We start from the raw sequence: 22,186 nt of genomic DNA, 5'->3' as shown, positions 1-22,186 counted from the left end.
TTCTCACTGTTCCTGAGTGTGTCCTGGTACATGTGAGGTCTCTCTGCTGTCAGTGTTGCATGCACGCGTACACAGATACATTTCAAAATCCTAAGGCAACGAATTGGTTTTGGTTCACATACATCTGATGTTCCATTTCTCTGACATTAGAGTACCTCGCCCTTAATTTTAAAAGTATAAAAAGCAGTAGAGGGGCTTCTCGGACCTGTACCCTACTGCTCAAGGTTTATTCCTGAGTTCTGCTACTGAACCCACTTTTTAATGCCCACTTGAATCCCCTGAGAGCTCTGAGGCTGAGCCAGGTCTCCCGACGGCCTCTCCTAGCATCAGCCTGAGACCGGAGGGCAGGGCCGTCCAGGGGCCAGCCAGCCGGAAAGATAACGTGTGAAGAGACTCTCCAGGACGCTGTTCCTTATTTATTAGATTCCAGATTCACGGGACCAGGACGGAAGAATCCTAGGGTGATTTACACCGAGGTATTTGGGGGAACACATACAGAGGCAGAAATACGTACAGGTGGATGAGGCAATGAGGGCCTGCCGCTTTAAAAAATATATACATCTTAAGAAGCCATTCCAGCCATATTATCATTATTAGAAAATAAAACAATCTTTCCACACAGTGCTTTTCTTTGGTGCTGTTCCGTGGGCATGGGCCCGTCTTCCTGTCACAAGTTTGTCACCTCTTCCCCATCACCTCCCCGCCATCTTCTCCATCTGCTCAGGGGGAGGGGAGAGTCTGGAGGAAGGGACCCAGGCCAGGCTGCGGATTCTGCCTCCTCTAAGGCCCTGCCATGGCCTCCCAGCCAACACCCTGATCTGCTCTTGGGAGCTTCCTGCTTGGTTCTTAAATTTGTGACCTCAGAAACGAAGTCTCCTGTGTGCAAAGACTAGGAGCCACTGTTCAGGTTCACGTGCGACAGAACCACTCCATAAGCTTTGGAAAGAGTGGGGACACAGGGACCAGACAAAACCCAGCCAATACCACCTTCTCCGTGGTTGGATTTGTACATTTTATTTCTTGGTTCATTTCAATGACCTGTATCATGAGAGTACAAGCAAGAAGGGCTATTTCCTCTTTACAGATTTTCCGGGAACAGCAGACTTGGGGTAAACGTGAGTTCCGCTCTGTTGGGGGGCAGGGTGCCCTAAACTCTCCTCACTCCACCAGCCCACCTAAGTCAGGGCCGTCCTCTTCCCAGGGAGTCCTGAGCTGGCTAGGCCCCCAACTAAGAAGCAGGAACTGAGAAGGTCAACTCTTTCTCTGAACGTTGACGGACCCATCAAGTACAAACCGGGGCCTGGCCTTTCCATCGCACGGACCTCCCCTTGTCCCTGGGACATTTCCTGGTGCCACTGGAACTGTTTAAGCATAAAAGCAGCCCCAGCGTCCACCTCACTGGCACCCAGCCATCACGACCACCGCCCCTTCTCCTGCTCGAAACAGGCTCTGACGCCAGGACGGCAGCAGAAGCCCTGGATCCGGCGAGGGAAAGCTACCCTGTGTGCAGAACAACACCCGCCCAACCTAGGCACACGGCTGGCCGGAGATGCTCCTCCCAGAGAAGACGGACTGCACATGCAGGTGCACACAGGCCCTGCCCTGGCTGGCGGCTCGGGCCCTCCTGCCTGAGCAGGAAGTGACGCTGCAGAGAATGGGGTGCGGGGGCGATGCGATGCCGCCCTCTGCCCCACCCCCTCAAGCACAGGGCACAGCGAGACTCTTGGGGACGTTCGCAGCGCAGACCCCACGTTCTCTCCCAGGGAAGTCTCTCCAACTCAGACCTTGGGGCACAGGCCCTAATGTTAGGTTAGGTTAGACTTGGGTTTTGGCCTCAGTGCCTGATGCTGAGGAGGTGCTTGTGCCTGCGCCCAGATCCTGCAAGGGGAGCTGGGGAGGAAGCATCCCGGATAAGGTCGTAATTCCAATGCTGACATCAAGCGTCAAGTGACTGTGGCCTCCGATCTCCCACAGGCAAAAGGGAGGGGAGAGGAGCACCCCCCCACTCGTCTTGAGGGCCCTGGGAACCCTGGACATCTTCTGTGTGAGGACATCGGAAAACCCCTACAGAGCTGCTGGGTTGTGGCCAACCCTCCTGCCTGGGGGACCTCGCCTGTCCTGGAAGGGAAGTTCAGGAGGAGTGGTGGGGGGAGGGGGGGAGGCGGAGAGGCAGCGAGGCAGCACCAGCAGCAACTGCTTCCCTCGGAAAAGCCTCGAGCCTGTGGAACAGGGCACCCGGCCTCCTGGTGTGCTGGTCCAGGCCACGGGAGGCTGGGTTAGAATGGGTGTGGATTCCCCAGAAAAGTGTCCCAGGTGGGGTTGCCCTGATCCCTGCTTTAGAAGGTAGCTGCTGGGGGGGGGGGGCACTTTCCATCACATTTGATGCCCCTTCACTCTCGAGATCCCTAAGCAGCCCTCAGCCAACCTGTGTGCACCATTGGGGGTATTGAGGGCTGCCCGCCGAGTGGGTTATCATGGACTTCGTGGCCACTCACACAAGTCAGGTGGCCAACTGTCCCTATTTGCCTGGGACAGAGGGGTTTTCTGGGACACGGGACTTTCAGCACTAAAACCAGGAAAGTCCTGGGCAAACCAGGGTGGTTGGTCATCCTACAGAGCAGCCAGGAGGCCTGAGGGGGTCCAGTCAGAGCTGGGCGCTCGCAGTGTGCCTCCACACTCCTTAGTCCAAGGGTGGCAGGAACAACCCCTCCTGTGGCCCCCATTCGCCCAGCCCTTGGGAAGGCAGGGGCGAGGCTGTCTTGCTGTCCACTGCGCCTGGAGGCCACCCAGGATCAGGCAGGCTGGCGACCTCCACTGAGCTCCCTATCCTCAGGGTACCCCTGCCTGCTGACCTCTGCTTCTGGGTCTTTCTTTGCTCAGCAAAGGTTGGTGTGGGCCTCTCCCCATCCTGCCCCGACCCCCCGGGGGACTGTCAGTGGAGAATCAGAGCGCCCAGGGGCCCTCGGATGGGGCCGGCCCCCCCCCCCCCCCCCCCCCCCCCCCCCCCCGCCACCTCCCGCACATCCACCACTTCCCACAGGCCCATGAGCTCTGGACTTGCCCTGAAGGGTGACGGGGAGGGAGACGCGAGCAGAAGGAGGAGCTCCGGGGAGTGTTGTCAGGACCCTGCTCTTCTCCGAGCCAGCCCTGAAGTCATCTTGGCTGGCTGAACCCACTGTCTGAGTGAGCTCTGAGGTAGGGGCAGGAAGTAGCACAGGGGACTCCTGGGGGACTCGGCAGGCACTGTGCAGTGGTGATGAGCAGGTGGAGGTGCGCTGAGGGGCGGGGCGCCCAGGAAAACGTGTGAGTGCTGGCGGCTACTCTTCTGATGGTGAGTCCTGGCTGGGAGCTGAGTGTGTGCAGAGCTGAGCGGAAAGATGGAGGAAGGGAGCCCGTCTGGACTGTGGAACATGTAGGGCCTCTTGAGGGGCCCCAAAGAACCTCAGAGGAGGTAGGGAAGAAAGCGCCTGCCCCCTGGGACAGGAAAACCTCCAGGTGGCACCCAACGTGAGTGTGCCAGAATCCTGGGCACTGAGCACTGCCCACCCAGGCCCTCGGTGGGGGAGGGCAGGGTGGGGTGGGGTCAGGAAACGGACACGCTGCCTGTTGGTGGTTTGGTGGGAAAGGGGCACTTCCTCAGTGGTCTCCCGTCTCGGGGAGTCAGCCCTAGCCGGGCTTCCGCACTGCCCATGAGAAGGAAAAACATACCAAAGAAAAAGCCAGTTACAGGTGAGCCCACGCCCTGCCCTCCCCTCCCGGTACCCGCCCCATGGCACCCAGGACTCCGCACACAGCTGGGGGGCGAGAAACCCCTTCCTCTGGGACCGCTCGTGGCCATGATACAGGGCTTGAAGGTTGAGGCTGGTGGCTGTGGAGGTCTCTGCGTCAGTCCGTCCGTTTGTGTGTCCGTCCGCGGGCAGGAGCCGGTACGCGTGCCGGGCCATCAGACCTTGGCCTCCAGCATCTCCAGGAAGAGTTTGTGCATGGGCACCTTGCCCTGCAGTTTGACGCTGTAGAAGTGCTGCACGGCCTTGGCGGCCGTCTGCCGCAGCAGGGGCAGCGTCAGCAGCAGCTTGCCCGTCCTCCGCGGCTCCTCGTGGCGCTGGCTCAGCTCGTAGTCCTGCAGCGCCTCGTGCAGCAGGTCCTGCAGCTTCTGGACTGCCTCCAGATCCTCGATGTACATGGAATCTGTGGGCACAGGGTGAGCATCAGCGCACGTGGCTGGAGAGCGCTGCCCTGGGGCGTGGGGGCCACCCCTGGCCCTTGGGTCTCTGCTTTGGAGCCTTGCAAATCTTTACTTTACAAAAAGGGAAACCGAGGCTCAGAGAGGTTAAGCTGCCAGTCTGAGGTCACAGAGGCCAATGACAGAGCTGGGGCTCTGACCCAGGGAGAAAGCTGTATCTCTGGAGGACACTTTTGAGAAACCACCAAGAGGTGGCAGCGGAGACCTGAAGGGCTTGAACATGAGCAGACCTGTCATTGTCCTGAAGGTGCCCGGTGGACTCGAGCCAGACAGGTGGAGTTGGAATCCTGCATCCCTCACTTGCTAGCTGTGTGACTTTAGGCAAGTTATCTAACTTCTCTGTGCTTCATTTTCCTCACTTGTGAAATGAGATAATAGCCATACTTTACCTCTGCACATCCCCTGCTTCCTACAGGCCCACAAGCTCTGGACCTGCCCTGAAGGGTGTGAAGGGGAGGGAGAAGCAAGCAGAAGGAGGGGATCTGGGGAGTGTTGTCCGGTAAAGGGCTTAATACAAGTAAAGGGCTTAAAACCGTCCTTGTCTCAAAGTGCCCAGCTAGTGGTATCATCACCACCACCACCATCATCATCACCATCATCATCACCCCCACCACCACCATCATCACAATCATCACCACCTTCATCACCATCATCTTCACCATCATCATCACCATCATCACCATCACCATCAACATCATCATGATCATCATCACCGTCGTCATCACCATCATAATCATCATCATCAGCACCATCACCACTACTACCATTGCTGCTGCTACTGCCAGGCACCAGCTCAAGTCTTCAGCACCATCTCTAACCTTACAAAGTGCTGGTTCCAGAACAGAGACACAGGCAAAGGGGCTGAGCTCTGTGTCTGGGTGCCCTGTGGTGGAAGGCGTAGGAGGGACTGAAAGCACGTGGCTGGAGGCATGGGGTACAGGGATGGAAGATGCCGTTGGGAGTTCTCTAACATCCTGGGGAGGGCTTTGGACTCGGGCCCGGAATGGGGGATTCAAACAAAATTTATCTAAGTCCCAGCAGGGCAGGGAGGCACCCGCCGACAGCTGGGTGATAGTTGAGTCTGAGCCTAAGCAAAGGGAATCTTCTGAAACCTACTTCCTGGCTTCGGGGTAAATAACCAGGCTTCTTCCGATGATCCTCAAAGACCCTTGCCACCGTCCTGAAGTGCGGCGCCCCATGCCCGCGAACACGGGTGGGTAAGGGTGTGTGTGAGCAAGTGCGCCGATGCTCTGGGTGGGTTGCCAAGGAAGGCTGGGCGGGCTTCCTGAATTCCTCCAATGAGCAGGGCAGTTCCTTAGCATGCTGGGCTGGTTTAGATGCCGGACTGCAAGGGTAGCTGCACCCGCTGGCTGACCCCAGTGCCTCCCTCGGACCCCCTGGACCCACACTCAGCCCATGCCTCCACGGGTCCTGCCTCTTTCTCACGGGAGGACAGCAGTAGAATGAGGTAGATAAGCGTCTGGAGACTTAAATGCTATGTGACTTTGGCCAAGTGACTTAGGTTCTCTGAGATTTCCTCGTCAGTAAAATGGAGCAAATAAGAGCGCATACCTCCCAGAGGGGTGGTGGGAGTTAAATGAAATAGCACATTACCAGGCACTTTGTAAGCATCTAATAAATGTTCCTATTATCATTATTGTGAGGACTCAGACTGCGGGCAAGCGTCCTTGCAGGGCTGGGCTGTTACTGGCCCCATACTCAAGACCCTTCCACATTTTTCTCTTCCTCGTTTCCAAGGCAGTGAGGACTCCCTCTTTGCCAGTTAGAGAGGAAGGATGGCTCCTTTCCTAGCCCCTCTGCTGTTTACAGAGTATGCACCCAAGATGCACTGGTGCCTGTAAGGCTGGGACCCGGCCATCCGGACTCCCTGCCTCCTGCCGGCTTCCTCTCCCCATCCCCCCACCCTCCCCAAGGAGGCCAAAATTGGCAGCTGCCTTCGACCAAAAATGAAATAAAATAACATTGCAAGATTAATTTCTTTGCAATCCATCAGTGAGTCTGTATCGATGGCATTGATAAACTGTTAATTACAAAATCAATGGCTATAAATTTTCTCTGCTGTCAGCGAGCCCTGGAGATGGCGGGACTCAGGGTGAAAGGCAGCCCGCAGGCTCCCGCGGGGCCGTGGTCTGCGGCCACAGCCTGTCCCTGATGGACTTCACTCTTCTGCCCAAAGTCAGTCCCCTGAGCCATGGCTGACGGGTCTTGTCTTGTGCACTCAACCTCAGCAGGAGCACCCACAGTGGAACCTTGGGGCTGCCACCAGGACCGCTCCATGATCTCCTGGCCCCTGTCTCCTCCAGCCAACTGTCTGTCTGGGTGACTTTCCCACCTTGCTGTGAGGGACAAGTCACTCTCTTACAACCTTCATGGTTCCCTACACTGACCTTATTACAACCCAATCTCTTCATAGCCCTGGAACCTCTGGTCTGACCCTAACCTGCTTTTCTACCCTAATCCCTGAACAGCCCTGTTCTTTCCCCACGTCCTGCCTGAAGCTACTTGTCCACTATGCAGCCAGGACCTTGAGCGTCACACATTCATCCTTCTCCACCTCAAGCTTCCTGTGCCTGCACATAAGCTGCAGGATGGCCTGGTAGATGCCACCCGAGCAAAAAGTCTGGGTTCCTAAAACTTCATCTCACATGACAAAGTGTCTCCTCAGGCAAAGCTTGATGCCAGCTGCGGCTCCCGAGGGGCTCATGTTATGATATGTCGATCCTCAGGTGGTGCGTGTGTGCGTGCATATGTGTGTGAGCATGCATTTGTGTACGTGTCTGTATGTATGCATGCGCCTGTGTACACGTGTCTGTGCATGCACGTGTCTGTGCATGTCTGTGTGCAGGTCTGTATGTGTTGAGAGCAAGGTGTGAGATGCCAGCCGAGCTAAACAGCCATCTGAAAGCCCTTGCAGCTTGGTGTGGAGGGGTGGGGTGGAGGCGACAGTTGAGTGGCCTCCCCTCTCTTCACTCTCCTCCCCAGCATGGGCCAGCTTGATCTCTAGGTTTGGTCTGAAGTGGTCGAGAGAGTCCACAATGGAGGACATGCCCTCCACCACCTTGCTGGGTCTCGCTGTGCTCACCTGTCTGCTGTCCCCGTGTTCCCCCTCCTCGTCTGCCCACCCAAGCTCCCAGCCCCTCTGCAGTGGCTGGCAAAGATGCTGCCCTCTGAACAGGTGGGCACAGGGGACTCTCAGGGTGGGGAAAGCAGTCTGCGTGACATGCAATGATGGAGACCTGTCATTACGCATTTGTCAAAACCTATAGAACCGTACAACACACAGAGTAAACCCTGATGGAAACTATGGACTTTTGTTAATAATAATGTATCAATATTGGCTCATTCGCTGTAACAAATTACCACACTAATGCAAGATGTTAATAACAGGGAAAACTGTATGCGGGGGTGGGGGCGGGGGTGGGACAGTATATGGAACTTGGACTATCTGCTCAATTATTCTGTCAATCTAAATTGTGCTTTTAAAAAGCCAACAGCGCCAGCATTCTCCAACAAAGAATACATTACACTTTTGGAATCTTCAGCTGTAAATGGTCTCTATAGAAGCACGTAAAATTTTAATTATTGTTTTGCATCAGTTTATTAATAAAAAGGATCTGAACTAAAAAAAAGTGCTTCTTTCTCTGTACAGATCTTCCTCGACTTATGATGGGGTTGTGTCCCTTAAACCCATTGTCAGTTGAAAATATTGTAAGTCGAAAATGCATTTAATACACCTAACCTACCGAACATCAACTTAGCCGAGCCTACCTTAAATGTGCTCAGGACACCTACGTTAGCCGAAATTGGGCAAAATTATCTAACACAGAGCCTATCGGTTGTTCACCCTTGTGATCACGTGGCTGATGGGGAGCTGCGGCTCGCCGCCACTGCCCAGCATCATCAGAGAGTATCGTACAGCCTATCGCTAGCCCAGGAAAAGACCAGAATTCAAAGGATGGTTTCTACTGAATGCATATCACTTTCACACCATTGTAAAGCCAAAAAACCGTAAGTTGAACCATGGTAAGTCGGGGACTGCCTGTATTATGTTAGGTTCCCCAGGAGCAGAGCCTGAGGCAAGGGTTTGGGTGGATTTATAGAGGGTGTGCTTTCAGGAGAAAGGGAGAGAGACGCAGGATAGAGCGACGGTGGGAACAAGCAAGGCAAGGATGCAGCCTTGGCGCAGAGCTCTGATCCCACCTTGCCAGGAGTCCAGCCTTGTGTTCCTCTGTGTGGATCCACCACTGGCTGAAGGTGCCAAGGTACATACCCCTCTGGGCAAGGCAGGTGAGGGTAGGTCTCTGGTGGAGAGGGCAGCTGTGAGCTGTTAGCTGCAAAGCTCAGCAGCTGGAGTATGGGTGCACTAACCCAGTAAAGCGGGTCTGAGTGGGGCATGAACAGCATCCCTTGCATTCTCTGTGAAGCCATTTGTTAGGGGGACCTACTGTCCTGGTTTGCCAGGGACTGAGGTTTCCAGGGACACAGGACTTTCAGTCAAAGCGTGACAGTATCAAGCAAACTGGCTGGTTACCCTGTTTGTGCCGTCTCCATCCGGTAACCAGCTCTTCCCTTCCATTTGCTGATAACACTTTGTTTCCTCTAATAATAATGCTAATAGTTGATATTTATGGAACATTTCCTCTAGGCCAGGCACTGGGCTAAGTCCTTTATCTTCATTCAATCATTTAATACAAAAGCATCTGGAGGAGGTACTCAGATATCCCCACTTTACGCACAAAGACAGAGCGAAGGAAGGTGGCCAACCTGCCCAGGGTCAGAGCTGAAATTTGCACGTGGGTCCATCTGACCCAGACTTGCGCAGTGAGCCCTACCACAGGCCGTCCCATGGCAGAATTATGTGTGTGTGTGCTGACACTCTCTTTAGGACAGGGATCCTGCCCCTCTCCTTCTGCGTTCCCACCCCTCACCCCGGCACCCAGCACGGCACCCTGCACAGGGTGGACGCCCTCTAAGCGTGGACACAGTTTACATTCAAGCTCCCTCATTCGTATCACCAGGGCCAGCCCCTCTCCCCAGACAATCCGGCCAGAAGTTGGTGGGACTACAGAAATGGAGCGAGGCCTCCTTTTCAACGTCAGACTCAGCCACTCAGTTGGGAAGGTTTTCTCTCTTGTGCCTGAGCAATTTGATTGAGAGATTCAAGGAGTGGGCATAAGCTTGGGTCAATTCTGGAATCAGAGGATGTTGGTTTGAGTCCTAGTCTGTGTGACCCTGAGCAATTTGCTTCACCTTTCCAAGCCTCAGTTTCCACATCTGTAAAATGGGGTTAAAATAATAAGAACTTTGCTCGTAGGGTTGTTTGTAAGGATTCCATAAGTTCATAGCTAATTTATTTAACAAGATGAGCAATTAATATGTGCCACGCATGTTGTAAGCATAAGATAATTAGATATAAACACATCCCTTCCATAGTCTTGTGGGGTAGAGACTGTGCATTGTTCCCATTTTGCTGACGGAGAACTGAGGCCCAGATGAAGCAATTCACCCAAGTGGCAGAAGCAGGATTTGACTCAGCCCCTGGCTCTAGAATCTGTGTCCTTAGCCAGTGTGCTGGTCTAGATATCGGGGCTCAGCACAGCCCCCTACAAATCAAGGGTTAGGGAATACTTGACCACTGCTGGCCAACACCACCATCTTTTTAACTCCAGGCCGCTCCTTATACAACCTTGGTGACAACAAGCTCCATCACGTTCATACCATCCCTGCCCCTTGCAGTGGCCCCGCTCTCAGGCCCCAGAGCTGTGCCCCCCGACCTGCCAAGAGCTCTCGAAGCTCCGCACACCTGCCCTCACCTGAGTTGGCCAGGGCCAGTGCCTTGAGCGTCACAAACTCCTCCTTCTCCACCTTGAGCTTCTTGTACCTGCGTACCAGCTGCAGGATGGCCCGGTAGAGCTCCAGCAGGCCGGCCAGGCGGGAGTGCTCCTCGTCCATGATGTAGTCCTCAGCATACACCAGCTTGTCGTCATAGGGCAGCGAACGGTACACGATGCCCAGGATGAGGATCTCCATCCAGGCACTCTGCAGCAGGCTCATCTGGTCCCCCAGGGAGAGGTTCGAGAAGCCTGCGGGCAAGAGGGGGCAGGAGGGCAGCGAGGGTCAGGGGGCTAGGCCAGGAGCCTCCCTGGGTCTGGCTGGAGGGCGGTGGGGGGGTTCCCAGGCATCTCCAGATCCTGCCCCTCCCTCCGTACCCGCCGGACTCATTGTCCCTCCGTTGGTGGAAGAGGCAGACATGGAATTCACAAGAGCTCAGTCAGTGTTGACAGCCGTTGTTGTTATTGTTGTTAGTTCTACAGTATTTTTCAAATGTCTGGAGAGGCTTTTTGATTAATTAAATGCATTTGTAATTCAAGGAGTTATTGAGCTCCTCGTAGAATCAGGAGGTGGCGGTACAGGGTCCCCTCCAACCTGGGTCCCCTGCATCCAGGCACCCCTCCTCTGCTCAAAGCAGGGGAGGTTTCGTGGTTTTAAAGTGACTCCTGAACCAGAGTCTCAGCTGCAGCCCAGAGACCCAGGGGCCCGACCAGGAACAAGGACTCAGCTGTTCCCGGCCTCAGAAGGCCCCAGTGAGTGCAGCCTGGGGCTGCTGAGAGCTCAAGAGCCCCCCAGGTCAGGGGAGCAGCCTGTCCTCCCAGGGGTCAGACCCCTGCTTCTGGCCTCCACTCTACCTAACGATGACCCAGCTGTCCTATATCCTGTGAGCTTGGAATCATGGGAGTCTCCCCTCCCTGCTAGCAAGGAAGCTGACTCCAGAGTGGAAGACGGCTGGGGGTGGGGACAGCTCCAGAACTGTGACACTGTCATGTCCAGTGTGCTCTGGAGATTGCCTGCTCTTGAATCCTGACTCCCACTTACTAGCCGTAGGCTGACCTTGTGAAAACTGTGCAGCTTCACCAAACCTCAGCTTCCTCATCTATGAAATGGGTACATTAGTCATGCCTGCCTCAGAGAGTCGCCCTGAGGTCTAAACGAGACAATGATTATACAACATACAACGCATCTGTGGAGCTCTTACCATTATTATTAACAATGAGATGAAAGTCTTCGTCTGCAAAATGAGAATAATATACTGGAATTGCATTATATATGCACTTAATTTAGGCAAAGTCAATTACTATCTTGATTTGAGAAAGAAGGAAAAAAAGAAGGAATGAAGGTAAAAAGAAAGGGAGGGAGGAAGACAGCTGATTTTCAAATGTCTTGGTCACTAAACACAAGGCGGTAACTTCAAGGAGAAACTCAGTGATGGGTTCCAACACTGACCGCACCAGATTTACTAAAGGGAGGAAAAGTACCCACAAAGCGATTTGCACCACATGTCATGGGCAACTGAAATTAAGGGGTCTCCGGAGGTAATTTTGCTTATGTGGGACCCTTTACTTCATTAGCTGACCTAGAACCTAATCGTGCGGGATGCAGCAACCTGATGTGGGTGCTGGGAAGGTGAAGAGATGCGCGTGCAAAGTACTTAGGACTACTCCTCAAACACAGTCGGTGCTCAGCAAACCTGAGCTGGGGGTGGTGACAGTTGTAGCTGCTGTTACTATTATGGTTGTTGTTAGTGGCACGTTACTGGCATGATTCTTCCTATGCTACTGGGCTGGAAGCCTGGGGTGGGCCCGAGCTTCTGGACTGGCCCATCGCTCCATATTTCCATAGAGTCTATCTCACCCTCATTCGCTGTCCTGTCTCTAAAGTCCCCTGTCCCTCACTGTTTTCCAACCAGAGCATGAATGTTCAACATAGGGGGCACTGCTGGGACTGAAGCCCCCTTCACTCGGCAGGCCACGCTTTCCCCGTGAGTACCCACTCAGCCTGATCATCATGGTTCCCAGGCCCCATCTGTACAACCCAGACCTTGGACCACCACCTGGCTGCTGGCCTCCATGGGTGACTGACAGAAGAGCTGGAGTGATTACACCGACTGACCCGGGGCAAGCCCGGATGGACATGCCTTCTCAGGGGAGAGGCTGTGGCACAGAGGGGTCAGGTGCACGTGGGTTGTTACCCGGACCCAGTGTGGGAGAGGGTGTGTGGCTGCCTGTGGTGGCGAGGAGAGCCAGGAGGTAATAAAAGATAGATAGAAATGGACATCCAATTTCCCTTATCGGGCCTCTGAGCAGGAGAGGCCTTGGGCGACATTAATTAACAGATACCAATCAGCCAGCACATGAGGGTGTGTATGTCGGAAGGTGGGGGACTGCATGGGGGCGTCTGAAAGCAGACAGACTGGTAGGGAAGATGCAGGAGGTGGATGGGGCAAAATTAATAGACAATGGAATTTGAAGGTGGCAGAGAGGGCAAGGTAAGAGCTAGGCTTCGGGGAATGAAGGAGAGAAGACCTGTGTGAGGCTAATCATGCAGGGATGGCCACTAGAAGGAGAGAAGCTGCTTCTGCCCCTTCATTCATTCCACAGATATTTACTGAGCACCAATAAGTGCCAGGCCCTGTGCTAGGCACTGGGGACAGAATGGCGAGCTCAAATCAGAACTGGTTCCTGCCTTCAGGAGCTCACGGTCAAGAGGGAAAGATGCACCCCAAGTACCACTTGTCACCATGACATCACGGCAGGAGACAAGGATACAGTGACTTAAAGAGAGCTTTGTGCCACCATCAGAGGATGCACCTGTGAGGCCTGTGTCCACACCTCTCTGCCAGGCTGATCTGAGTAGTGGACTCAGCCTGACTAATCTCTTCCTCTTCGAGCATCTTCAAAAGGAGGTGGAAAGAGCTTTGAAAACCCAGACGTACACCCAGAGCGCTGGATGGCGTATGTAGGCGGCTTCGTTTTGCACAAGGAAGGGGGGAAATATTTGATATTTTCTAATACTTGAAAAAAGTGCAACTATTTTCTAATATTTGAAAATAGAAACCCTAGAAGGAAAAATGAGAAATAAAAACTGCTACCTCTAGGAGGACGGTGGGGGGAGGGGATAAGGAGGTGAGACATCTGTGTAAGCATTTGTGTCTCGTTTTGGCTTTTGAATCTGTCCATGTGTAAGGTGTCCAAAAATAAAGTCAAATCAAGCACAAAACAAAAGGCATGCTCCCTTCAACCTAGCGATGCCACCACCAGGAATTTCTCCTAGAAAGAAAAGTATGCATAAATACACAAAGATAAATGTGAAAAGAGCGTTTGTTAGATCTGTTTGTAATGACCCAAAGCAGGAAACAGCCTAAATGTAACTAATCTAGTACACGTCCTTATTATATAAATGTAATAAATGTAATTATTGGTTAAATGAATGGCACATTAGAAGCCAAAGAAAGAAAGAGGTAGAATTGTTTGTGTGGATGTAGAAAGACACCAAGAGCGTAAGCAGGGAAGGAACCATTAAGAACACAGACACCAGAGCCAGACTGTTGGAATCCTAGCTCTACTGACCACTGGCTGTGTGTGACCCCGGGCAAGTCCAGTCTCTGTGCCTCAGCTTCCTCATCTGTGAAATGGGAATAATAATATTACATCCCTCTTGGAGTTTGTTTGGATTAAATGAGGTAAGGTGTGGAGCACCCAGAACACTGCTGAGCACATGGTAAGTGCCACTATTTTATACAATCAAATGAAATAAGCAGAGCATCCAGCAGGGTTGCAGTATGATCCCACGGCAGGAGGGGAGAAGCATGCGCACACGCACACACGCAGGCGCAGTGGCTGTAAAAGCACAGGAAATTCCCAGAAGGGTGCGTAAGAAAGGGATTTGGAACTCATCATTTCCATGCCTCTGTTACATCAATGTCTTTACCAGAAGCACACATTTGCTTTTATTTCAACCCAAACGGGCTGAAGTACTCTTCCCCGCCCTGCAGCTCGGTCTCCCTCATGAGGTAATCGGTGATTCTGCGACAGAGGGGGCTGCGGGGAGAGGCTGGGGGTGGCCCGTGCCCCTGGAGTTCGGCCCCTCTCTCCCCAGGTCTCCCACCTCGACCTCCGCTGCCCTGGAAAGTTGCTTTATCTGCACTGAGTGATCTAATAACACTCAGGCTCTTCCCAAGCCCCCATCCCCCAGTGATTTGACAGCACAAGCTCCTGGAATTTAAAAAAAAAAAAAAAAAAAAAGTGCACATAATTTGTGGCAAGTGGAGTTCATAATCTGTTAATTTATTATCGTTTCTGTCGACCTGGAGGGCCATTAGCAGAGGTAATAAAGGGAGATGTAATTATAGGATCTGAGGCCACTCCAGACACAGCTGCTGTCACTCGGCAGCCCATATTTCATCGGCCGCTGGCGTTCTTCTCTCCCCAGCGTGAGGCAGACGGTGGCTACCTGGGAGCAGGGCTGCTGAGGGACCGTGCGTGAAGAGGCCTCTGAGGGGGGCCCCTGCAGAAGCCAAGCACATGTCAGCCTGGGCTGGGCAGGGCCAGCAGTGACTCACATGGGGTGGCCGGAGAAGGCTCTCTTGGCCAGGGCAGCCTGGAGTGGAAGGACAACGGGCTAATAACACCTGGAGGCTGCAGCTCGTCAAGTGGTACCCACTGCCTGGGAAAGCCTGCTGCCTCTTGTTCTAGTCTCTCGCTCATGGGAAACAAGAGGTGGCCACTCCAAAGACGTGGGCTTGTCCTGTGGGCCGCCCAATCCTTGGAAAATCAGCTCAAGGTAAAAACCTGCATTTGGGGAAGGGCAACTTCAGATGACTCAAACCAAAGAGTGGCTGCTATTCTGAGCAAACCACAGTCAGCCCCAAGGTCCCCATGGAACTCACCCTGTGAAAGCGTGTGTTCAAAAATGCAAGCAAAAGGGAGGCGGGTGCTGGGAATGACTTTGTGCTCAAATGACCCTTCCTTCTGGCTAAGCTGGTCGCTCACTGCCCACAGGAATGCGTCAGGTTCTGTGTGACAGCATGCGACTTGTGTTCACAGCATCTCACGCCCTTCTGGACTCTTCCTCCATGGCCACTGCTCATCAATCCTGAAGGCCTAACTCAGGTTCTGCTCTCTCCCCTGGCAGCCGTGGCATCCTTCCTGCTTCTGAACTCCGTCCTGTGGTTCTTCTCACTGCATTCTAAGTATGCGCCTCATCGCATATGAAAAACAGGAGGTGGGAAATGGGTGGGCAGAGATGAAACAAGACTGGCCGTGGGTGTAGCTGTTGAAGCAGGGTAATGGCTACATAGGGGTTCAAGATACTATTTGGTCTACCTTTGTTTGAAAAATTCTATGATGGGGCCGGCCCCGTGGCCAAGTGGGTTAAGTTCGCGTGCTCCACTTCGGCAGCCCAGGGTTTCGCCGGTTCAGATCCTGGGCGTGGACATCCCACATGCCACAACTAGAAGGACCCACAACTAAAATATACACAACTATGTACCGGGGGCGCTTTGGGAAGAAAAAGGAAAAATTAAATCTTTAAAAAAATTCCAAGAAAAAGTTTTGTTTTTTTAATCATCCACCTTATTCCCAACAGGGATCCTTGGGGCAGAAATTAATCTAATTCTTTCTATCATCCACAACTCATAGGAAGACAGCTTACACACAATGAATGCTCAATAAATGCACGCAAAGGCAAGTATGAAGTGCTGTCTGTGTGCCAGGCTCTGGATCAGAGGCTAGAGGATGCTAAGCCATGCGGTGTGGTTTCCTATGGTTAAGGGCAGCAGCTCGGGCTCCTCCTCAGAGCTCTAACTTGAGCTGTGTTGAGGAGTCAGTCCTTCTGCCTGTCCAGGAACCAGGGTGGACAGGAGCTGACACAAGTCCCAGGGTCGGGCCCTGGCTGGCATCCCTCTACTCAACCTGCTCTCTCCCGAAGGGCTGGTGAGCAGGTCTTCAGACGAGTTTTCCATCTAATCTGAGATGGGATTGACTTGATTAGTTTAAATATATCAGACACTTGATGTGTCATCGCCCTTAACATGCAGTGGCAGGAGACTTTATTAATTAATTTTACCTTAAACACTAGAAGGTCAGGCCCAAATAATTCAGCATGCAGATTTATGCAAAATAGGCAAATTAGCATTTGAGACAGACAAATGAGCCCCTATGTTTATTTTATTTTTTAATCAAAAAGAATTCAGCTTTGGACAAGGAAAAATGATGATGTGAAAGGAGGTTTTTACTACTATTAGCAACAATGACAACCATGGTCACAGCCATCCACCATTTATCAAATACCTACTTTGTGTCACGGCTAGGTTAAGTGTGTTGTACCTCCTAGCATCGCAGTGAGGGGGGGGTCTATTATGATTCCCATTTCACAGGCGAGGACACTGAAGCTCAGAAAAATGAAATGTCTTGAACAAGGCCAGTAAGGACAGAGCCGGGACCAGAGCGCAGGTGCGCCTGAACCCAAATGTGCCCTTAACAGCCATCCACTCTTCCCACTGCCCTTTTGGTTGGGCACAGATGAGAGAGGGAGCGGGGAGGTGGGAACACATGGAGAAAAATGGGTGCAGGGGAGACAGTGCCCCCTGGTTCTACACCCGCTCAAAGGTATCAAGGGGATGGGGTGGTAGGAGAAGGAAGCAGTGACCCAGGGGACCGCCAGGAGCCACTCCTGAGCCACTGCGGGGATGCAGTCGATCCTCCGGGATGAGGAGCGTGTGATGGGAGTGGGGGCAGAGTGTGAGGGGCAGGACGAGCTGTACCCGATTTGGCCCTGGGTTACTGGAGCAATCCAGGCTGAGGTGTCTTAAGCAGTGGCCTGACCCCACATCTGTGCTGAACCAGCACCGGGCAGATTCAAAAACTACTGAGTGTGTAATCCTGAGAGGCTGAGCTCCTTAGGAAGGGCGCTCTGCCAGATCCCCAGGGAGCCCATCCCTGAGCAAAATGCCGGGGCCACCGGAGTCCCGGCAGAAGGCATTCCAGGCTTCCTGCCAGCTGAGTGACACCAGCACCACCTCCAAGCCCTTGTCCTGGGAAGGTTCCTTCTGCAGTTGTGCACACAATGTCTTATATAAGCACTTTCTGACTCATCCCAATCAACTGGGGGCCTCGGCATCTAAAGTCCAGGACATCTTTTGCCATACAACCACGCATGCTGTATTTATCTCTCAGAGCTGGTGAGAAACACAAAAGGATCTGCAGACGGGAAGATAAACTGCCCCAGGTCACGGAGCCAGTAAGAATCTGAGTCCATGGCGGATCACTGGCAGAGGAGAGCAGGATGTCTCTACCACACTATGAGCCAAGCTGTCAGCCTGGAAGGAATAAACTGCACAGGCTTTAGAAAGCTCCCAACATGTGTGTAATGCAGAACATGTGGGTATCGGTGTCTACAAAAATAAAACTAAAAATCAGCTCCCACCGTTTATCCAGAACAAGAGAAGCTGAAAGAGGGGCTGGGGGCCCCATGCAAGGAAGAGAAGTCCATATGGCCAGCAACCCGTTGATTACACATACTCTCCACGCTGGAAATGATCTTCAAGTCACACGATGCAGATGAAGAGCCAGGCCTGCCTTAAGATCAGGCAAGTGGCAACAGTGAGCACGCAACTGATGGTAGCACATGCCAAAAGCTGCACACGCATGCTCACATTTCATCCTCACGTCAAAGCCCACGAAGGAGTCACTGCTGTGACTCCCTGTTTGCAGAGAGGCCAGGTGACCTGCCCAGGGTTACACAGCTAGTAAACTGCAGACCCAGAGCTTGAATCCCAACCTGCTTCCGAGCCCATGCTCTTAACCGCTCCACTCCCCCTGCCTCTAATAGGAAGCAAGAGAGCCTGTCCCTCTTCTGCATCATTTCCCAGCATATTTCCAATAAGGTCTACAAGAAAACCCTACTCTTTGGCCTTTAAGAGTTCAAAGAACTTGCTCTTGGAATACGACCTGTTGTAGATGCAATCACAGCCCTGCAGAATGAGAACCGGTTCTGAAGAGCCCCCAGCAGTTCAGGAACATTACAGGACCTTCCAAACACCTGCTCTCCTCCAATCCCACAAGGAGAGAAAAGGAGCCCAGAGAAAAACAGGCTTGCCAAGATTCCACAGGGTTCCTGGGTCCCACAGCATCGGAAGCCGGCCGCGGGAAGAGTGGCTGAGAGGCCCTGGCTGCACTCTCCCCCTAGTCCCACGTGACTCACCTGGGATGTGCTTGGCCCAGCCAATGATGACCACGAGCTCCCTGTCTGCCAGGTCACACAGAGTGGTCAGGGCCTTGATGTCCCCCTCGGGCATGCCAGGGGGAGGCATAGCGTAGAGCTTGTCTGGCTCAGCCACCAGCAGGTACGACACGATCTTGGTCACTGCAAAGACCAAAGGGGGAATGTAAATGCCTGGGAACAGAGGAAAGGGGCCAGGATGGAGCCTGGGAGGGCTCAGGATGAAAAGTCAGGTTCTGAGGAGCCCCAGGAAGGTCAAACATGGCTGTCATCATCTCCCCACCCTTTCTGACTCCACAAAGTTGCTGGCCGTAGTGATTTGGGCTGTTGAGAAACATCCCTCTAAGGGAAGTTGCCTGGTGAATTCTCCCCAGAGGAACCTGCTTCGGGTGGGAGGTGAGGGGGGGGTGTGTTCTGGATGCTGGAGCCCATGCCTTCCTAGGCCCATGCTTCATTTGATCCACATTCTGCGACATCTCATACAGAAAGGCCTTCTGAATGAAGCATCATTCTGCAGTATCTGACACCAATGCCAGGCACTGAAGTCACCTCCCCAAATCCACACTGTCCCCATAACCCAGTGGTGGGAAGATGGCATTTCCCCCAAAGGACGCCAGATGTCCTGGGTACAAATGCTGGCAAAAGGGCACAGACCGCCCTGGCACTCACATGGCTTTTTAGCAGGTGGGGAAATCTGCAAGCTCAGGTAGGGGCTGCTCTCCGAGTCCAGCCGTCGCTTGTATTTCTGGCGGCCTCCACGCACTCTGTCGAGACGCACTCCTGTTGGAGGGGAAAGAGAGACATCACCAGGGTGGCAGCACTGACTTTGGAATTTAAACACTGGCTAAGACCTTCAGGGCCACGCCCAGGTGGCCTTTGACAGCTGCCTCATTACCAGCCTCAGGCCAAGTGGTTGGACAATCCTAAAACGATTGTCTAACAGCAATGGCCTATCCCAGCTGCCCCAGGCCTGGTCTGGCCTCTAATGATTCAGCATCCTCCTGATTCAGCCTCCTCCTGAAATCCATCCCAAGCAACCTTTAGCCTCTAAGTCTTTCTGTCTCCAAAATGGAAAGCACAACCAAAGTACTCCAAGTGTTTGGGAAAGAAGACCCATTATTTTAGATCTGCTATGAAACCAGCGAGGTGAGTTAGTTCACCCAAGAGAAGACAGGAATCTGCCATTAGCAGGCACCAAAGAAGAGCTAAAACAAGGATTTTTAGGCTTTTCACATAAGCGTGGCGGATGGTGCTTGTTACAAATGTCAATTTCTGGATCCCGCCTTCAGAGATTCCAGGATGGAATTCTGGAGTACATCTTCCACACAAAGTCCCCGAGGGATGGGGATGCAGGTGGTCGAGCCACACCTACATCAATGCCTAGAAGTATTTTTTTTTTTTTGAGGAAGATTAGCCCTGAGCTAACTGCCGCGAATCCTCCTCTTTTTACTGAGTAAGACTGGCCCTGAGCTAACATCCATGCCCATCTTCCTCTACTTTATATGTGGGACGCCTGCCACAGCATGGCTTTTGCCAAGTGGTGCCATGTCTGCGCCCGGGATCTGAACCAGCGAATCCCGGGCCACCGAAGCAGAACGTGTGAATTTAACCGCTGCACCACCAGGCCAGCCCCTAGAAGTATCTTGATAGCAGGTGCAAAAGCAGTGGTGGCCACTCCACACTGACATCCATTTCCAGGAGTGAGACCCTATCCTGGAGAGATCCATTATTGTCTCTGGGTCCATACTGCCTTTAAGAAACGGCCCCCCTACACCCTGTTCCTGCTGTCTAGACAGACACGTGGATACCATTTGACACCCCCACCAGCTGGCAGGGTGGGCAGGACCTCAAACAGGCTCTCATCCAAAGGCATGCAAGCTCAGACAGACCACCGACATGTACAGTCTGAGCTGAAGAGATGGAGGGGACCCATCCAGTGAGCTCCAAAGTATGAACTGCACAGAGAGCAGAGCGGCTCTCCTTTCCTTACCATGAAATGGGCCTCGACTAAAACAGTGAAAAAGTCAGAGACAGAGCCAGTCCTGAGAGGAGGAAAGCTCACGGTGACAGCCTCCGCCTCTGAGGCGATGGGCCATGCTCAGCTTCCTGTTCCTCTCCCCAAAGGTCCACAGTGTCACCCTCACCCACAGCCCCAGTCAGCGATCTTCAGGGCCCTGCGGGGCACTTTTCCTCTGGCTCTTCTTCCTGCCCATCCTGTGCTTCTTCCATCCTCCCAGGAGGAGATGGTGACAAGCCAGTCCTATCAGTCCAGCCCTTTCTTGGAGAGAGGCAAGAGGAACACAGGAATACAGTCCTGCATCGCTTAACGATGGGGCAACGTTCTGAGAAATGCGATTTCGCCCTTGTGCCAACATTGTAGAGTGTACTTACACAAACCTAGATGGTAAAGCCTACTACACGCCTAGGCTGTATGGTACTAATCTTATAGGACCACGATCGTCTATGTGGTCCTTGTCTATGAAGGTCTTTGTTGACCAAAAGGTTGAAAAGTCCAGTCATCAGGGGAGTGGCTATAATTGTAACTTACAGGAAAGAGGATGGATTTAGACTCCATTCATGCAGGTGATTTTCTGGCTGTTTCTTAGTTAGGATGTACAGCTACTAACTTTAAGTCTGGGACAAGAAAGGAAGTTTCCTAAGGCAATGAGAGTAATTGAAAGTAAAATGACTTTGTTTACTGAATGGGCAAGGAACGTCCCTTTAAATGCTAATTGCCCTCGGGACTGAGGAATCTGGGATGACGCCATCCCCACGTGCTTCCAGTTAAGGGCTCAAACCACATCCTCCTCCCGGAGGGCAAGGAGGATGCTGTGAGCATACCAAACACAGCAGACTGCCCGGGGGGGACTGTCTCTTTGGGGCCAGTCATGGCTCAGCACTTTCATCAGCAGTGTCCTTTTTACCCACAACTTGGCGCTTTTGTACTTGACACTGAACATGGCTGTAATGGACTTTTTTTTCAAGGAGCGGGTCCACCCAGCATCCTACCCCTGCTTCCTATCTAAAGGCAATTCTCCTATTGTGGGTCATCTTGTTGGGGGCCTGTGTCCACCCCCTACTATGGATATCCAAGTGGTCCAGTTCCTCCTCCTCTCCAGCCTTTGGAGGTCAAAGTATGGACTGGTGACACAGGCACAGCCAATTGGAGGCTGTGATCAAATGGCACAAAGACAGAGAGAGGGTGAGGACTGGTCAGGGCAGCAGCAATGCCCTGAGCAGCACGGGCGTGGGCAGCCCTGGGCCAGACTCTCCTGGTTACTGCATCTCCTGTGCCCGGGCTCTCAGCACTTCCCCTCGTCCTTGTCTGGCTTCTAAGTGTGGTCCTTGAGCCTCCTGATAGGCTTGTAATAAACTCCCCTTCTGCCTCGAGGGTTGGGATGGCTTGCAGCTGGCCACATCTGTAGTTGGGTTCTCCGAGAGCAGACCCGAGACAAGCACGTGTGTGCAGGCAGTTTATTGGGGAGGTGATCTCAGGAAGAAAGCCAACAACGAGTGTATTCCTGAGTGGGTTACTCCTGTGGGCAACCGAGCTCCAACATCACTGAGGACCCTGGGGCACAGTGCAGAACACAGCTCAGCTCCCCCTGCTGTGGAAGAGGGCCTTGGGGCATTGACCACCTCTCCTAGCAGTCACTGGCATCTCAGAGGTCCGGGCTGAGCAGACTCTGGTGGCCAGAGAAAGCCCTGGGCAGGGTTGCAGTCACAAGATGGCAGGTCAGCACCCACGTGATAGAGTGCTGAGTAAACATAGGTGGGGCACCAACAGCTGCCTTCCTTCTCAAGGGGTGGTCCACGGGCAGCAGCATCAGCATCATCTGGGAGCTTGTTAAGCATGCAAGAATCCCA

The 22,186-nt window shown here is 53.1% G+C and overlaps 1 protein-coding gene across 2 annotated transcripts in view; it reads right to left on the bottom strand.

Annotated features, from left to right (window-relative positions):
* Window positions 1-396: 396 nt before the first annotated feature.
* Window positions 397-22,186, bottom strand: part of ESRRB (estrogen related receptor beta) — a 176,697-nt gene continuing 154,907 nt past the window's right edge. For both annotated transcript variants that reach the window (XM_070594146.1, XM_070594145.1), the window contains 4 exons: window positions 18,989-19,099; window positions 18,302-18,463; window positions 10,078-10,347; window positions 397-4,188 (listed from right to left, as the gene is read on the bottom strand). In XM_070594146.1, the coding sequence (XP_070450247.1) occupies window positions 3,944-4,188; window positions 10,078-10,347; window positions 18,302-18,463; window positions 18,989-19,099 (788 nt within the window). In that variant the 3' untranslated portion in view covers window positions 397-3,943. The remainder of the gene's footprint in view (window positions 4,189-10,077; window positions 10,348-18,301; window positions 18,464-18,988; window positions 19,100-22,186) is intronic.

The sequence above is a fragment of the Equus przewalskii genome, chromosome 25 (assembly GCF_037783145.1).
Source record: "Equus przewalskii isolate Varuska chromosome 25, EquPr2, whole genome shotgun sequence".
NCBI classification, from domain to species: domain Eukaryota; kingdom Metazoa; phylum Chordata; class Mammalia; order Perissodactyla; family Equidae; genus Equus; species Equus przewalskii.
The sequence above is the reverse complement of the archived record's forward strand: the minus strand, read 5'-3'. Positions and strand labels throughout refer to the sequence as shown.